The sequence below is a fragment of the Penaeus monodon genome, chromosome 24 (genome assembly GCF_015228065.2).
Source record: "Penaeus monodon isolate SGIC_2016 chromosome 24, NSTDA_Pmon_1, whole genome shotgun sequence".
NCBI lineage: Eukaryota > Metazoa > Arthropoda > Malacostraca > Decapoda > Penaeidae > Penaeus > Penaeus monodon.
In genome coordinates, this window is record NC_051409.1 from 36,536,638 (window position 1) to 36,539,075 (window position 2,438).

Genomic DNA, 2,438 nt, shown 5'->3' on the forward strand with positions numbered 1-2,438 from the left:
TCACAGTGTAGTAAAGAAGAATGCAGGAGGACACGCAAGATAAAAAAAAGTGAGGGGTCACGTTTCTGCCCTTTGTATGTAAACTAATAGCGGCACTTTATTCGCAACTGTAATCAAGCCATCAGACCATATAACCTGAAAGAATAGCGTCTCATGGCGTGACCCCGGCGCTAGTTCACAGCCACGCGAGGACCCATCCTTGTCGAGAGCAAGAGGCATCAGACCCCATCATTTCGGCAGACGCGGAGAGTGGGAAGTGTTGTTATAGTGGTGGCGATGGCAAGATGCGGGCGTGGGGTTGGCACTGGCACCGCTACATTTGGCCCCGTGCGTCTATAGCGTCCAGAGTGCCAGTGGTGGAGTGACTTCCTCGACTCCCACACATTGACGAAGCTCCTTCTCTGTAGGGGGAGTGGTCGAGGTGCTTCCTCTCGTTTCATTCATATCGACGAGTTACCGGATGTTTTCAGTGCATTTTTTTTCCAAGTAACGTATGTGAATGGTAGAAAACTTGTGAGAGATAGTGCGGGTGCTATATATAGAAATATTCGGTGTGTAAAAGTTCCACGGGGAATTCACTCACGACACTGAATGTGGTGATTGTTTAAGGAAGCTGGAGCTGGCGGTGCCGCTTGCGATGAGCGGGTGTTGAAGTCTGAGCGAGAGAGCGAAGTGTACCTGTTTCCTATCGATATTTCTGACAGGTTAAAGTCTCCTCAGGACTGCCATACCAGATCGTACCAGTAGTAATGTGCGTAATCGGAAAAGTATTCAAATCTAGAAAAGTATTTGAATTATTTCCATCGCACGTGGCAAGTCCTGTGGTGGCGAAGGAGCGTGTCACTGACTCGTAGTAGCAGAGGAACGTTAAACGAGGAAACGGGGGAAATCCCACGCGTCGTGTTCTAAACGCTCACCTACGAACGCTGGCTGTGGGAGCAGGTTATTTCGAGTCAAAACAAATAGATAATTTATAGCGCCGCCCTTTCCGGTGACGTGACCTTGGGTAAATGTGACAAATAAGTACTATTATTAAGAATTTTTTTTCGGGTTAATTAAAATAAATACACCCGGTGTACTAAAAGAAAACGAAGTTATATGAAAAACGGATGATGACATATCACATTTTCTTACGTGATTTTGTCACTTCATGGTAGTTTTAGTGTCAATCCTTTAGTGCTGGCGACTAATTTGAAAGCCGGTATTTTGAAAGTTGTATTTTCGACTTTTCCGAAGACCGATGAGTGTCACAGAGAGTAAAATACCTATGAATTACAGTGCTACTTTAATCAAATCTTCATGCCGTGGCAAACACCTGTTGATTACCGCGTGAGTCACCTGGTTAGCCTTGACTCTGTATTTATTCCTGGTCAGCGGCTTTGCTATTCATACCGCCGACTCACAGAGTGTTTTGCACCCAAAGCCAGCTTCATGCGGGGAACTGAACTAACTGGAACGTAGCAGATTCCTCCTGAATAAGGGGAAATGAACAAACTGACACAACGACACAACACTTCCTGATCCGATAGAACAAATATAGGCTTGCAAAATATACAGTTACCAGTTCATATTATTTCTGCGTATTCAGCCAGACCGTAATATTTGGAGCAATTTGCCCCAGGTACAGTATACCTTTTCCTCATATCCGCTGACCACAAATACGGTGTGTAAACTAGTGTACACTTGTGATATCTTGTGGAGTCGCTGAGTGGAGGTGAGGTCCGCGCGTGATAAGCATGTTTGGGAAGTCATCTGTCTTCTCTTGTACATTTAATATTCTGTTCTGTTCATAACTAGGCTGGCTTAGGACACACTTATAATAGATACGGGTAGAGAGAAATTATGAACGAGAGTGAAACGACAAAGGAGAGAGTGACGAGTGAGGCCTCTCGAGGGAAGACAAGTGACAGTGAGGTGGGTGTGATGTCAGGAGAAGGTACAGTGCCTCACCGCGAGAAGGACAACTCGGCGGCGCATCTACACGACCAGATTCTCCCGACTGACCACAATGCAAAGGCCGGAAAGACAAACCAGCAGGGACGGGGAGGTCAGCCTGCGAGTGAGGACAGAACAGGTCAAACCACGACGATAGATAATGGCGTCAGACCTACTGGGTCACCGGACTCCCCCAAGGTACCCCCGGGTGTCGCCAACATGGAGAAAGAGACACCGGTGGCCGTGAACATTAGTCCCCGGTACTCGAAATTCTTGGAGACGACCGGGAAGAGTAAGTAATTCTGTTGAGTTAATTTGATTTTGGTCTATTAAGATGCAGTTACACAGGTAGCTTACAGCAATTAACATTAGATCACCGTTAGAAATATTAACGAAAGCAGTTGGTGTGGTAGATTATGAAGTTGACTAACTTTGTTTGCTAAAAGTATCAGTGAAAACAACGTTGCAATTCTGCTCTCGAAATGTAACAACAGAAAGACGAG

General features: G+C 45.8%; 1 protein-coding gene across 1 annotated transcript in view; it reads left to right on the forward strand.

Annotated features, from left to right (window-relative positions):
- Nucleotides 1-285: 285 nt before the first annotated feature.
- Nucleotides 286-2,438, forward strand: part of LOC119588764 (1-phosphatidylinositol 4,5-bisphosphate phosphodiesterase delta-4-like) — a gene marked incomplete in the record, with an annotated part of 59,480 nt that continues 57,327 nt past the window's right edge. The window contains 2 exon segments of the mRNA XM_037937404.1: nucleotides 286-421; nucleotides 1,798-2,227. Of these exon segments, the coding sequence (XP_037793332.1) occupies nucleotides 1,843-2,227 (385 nt within the window).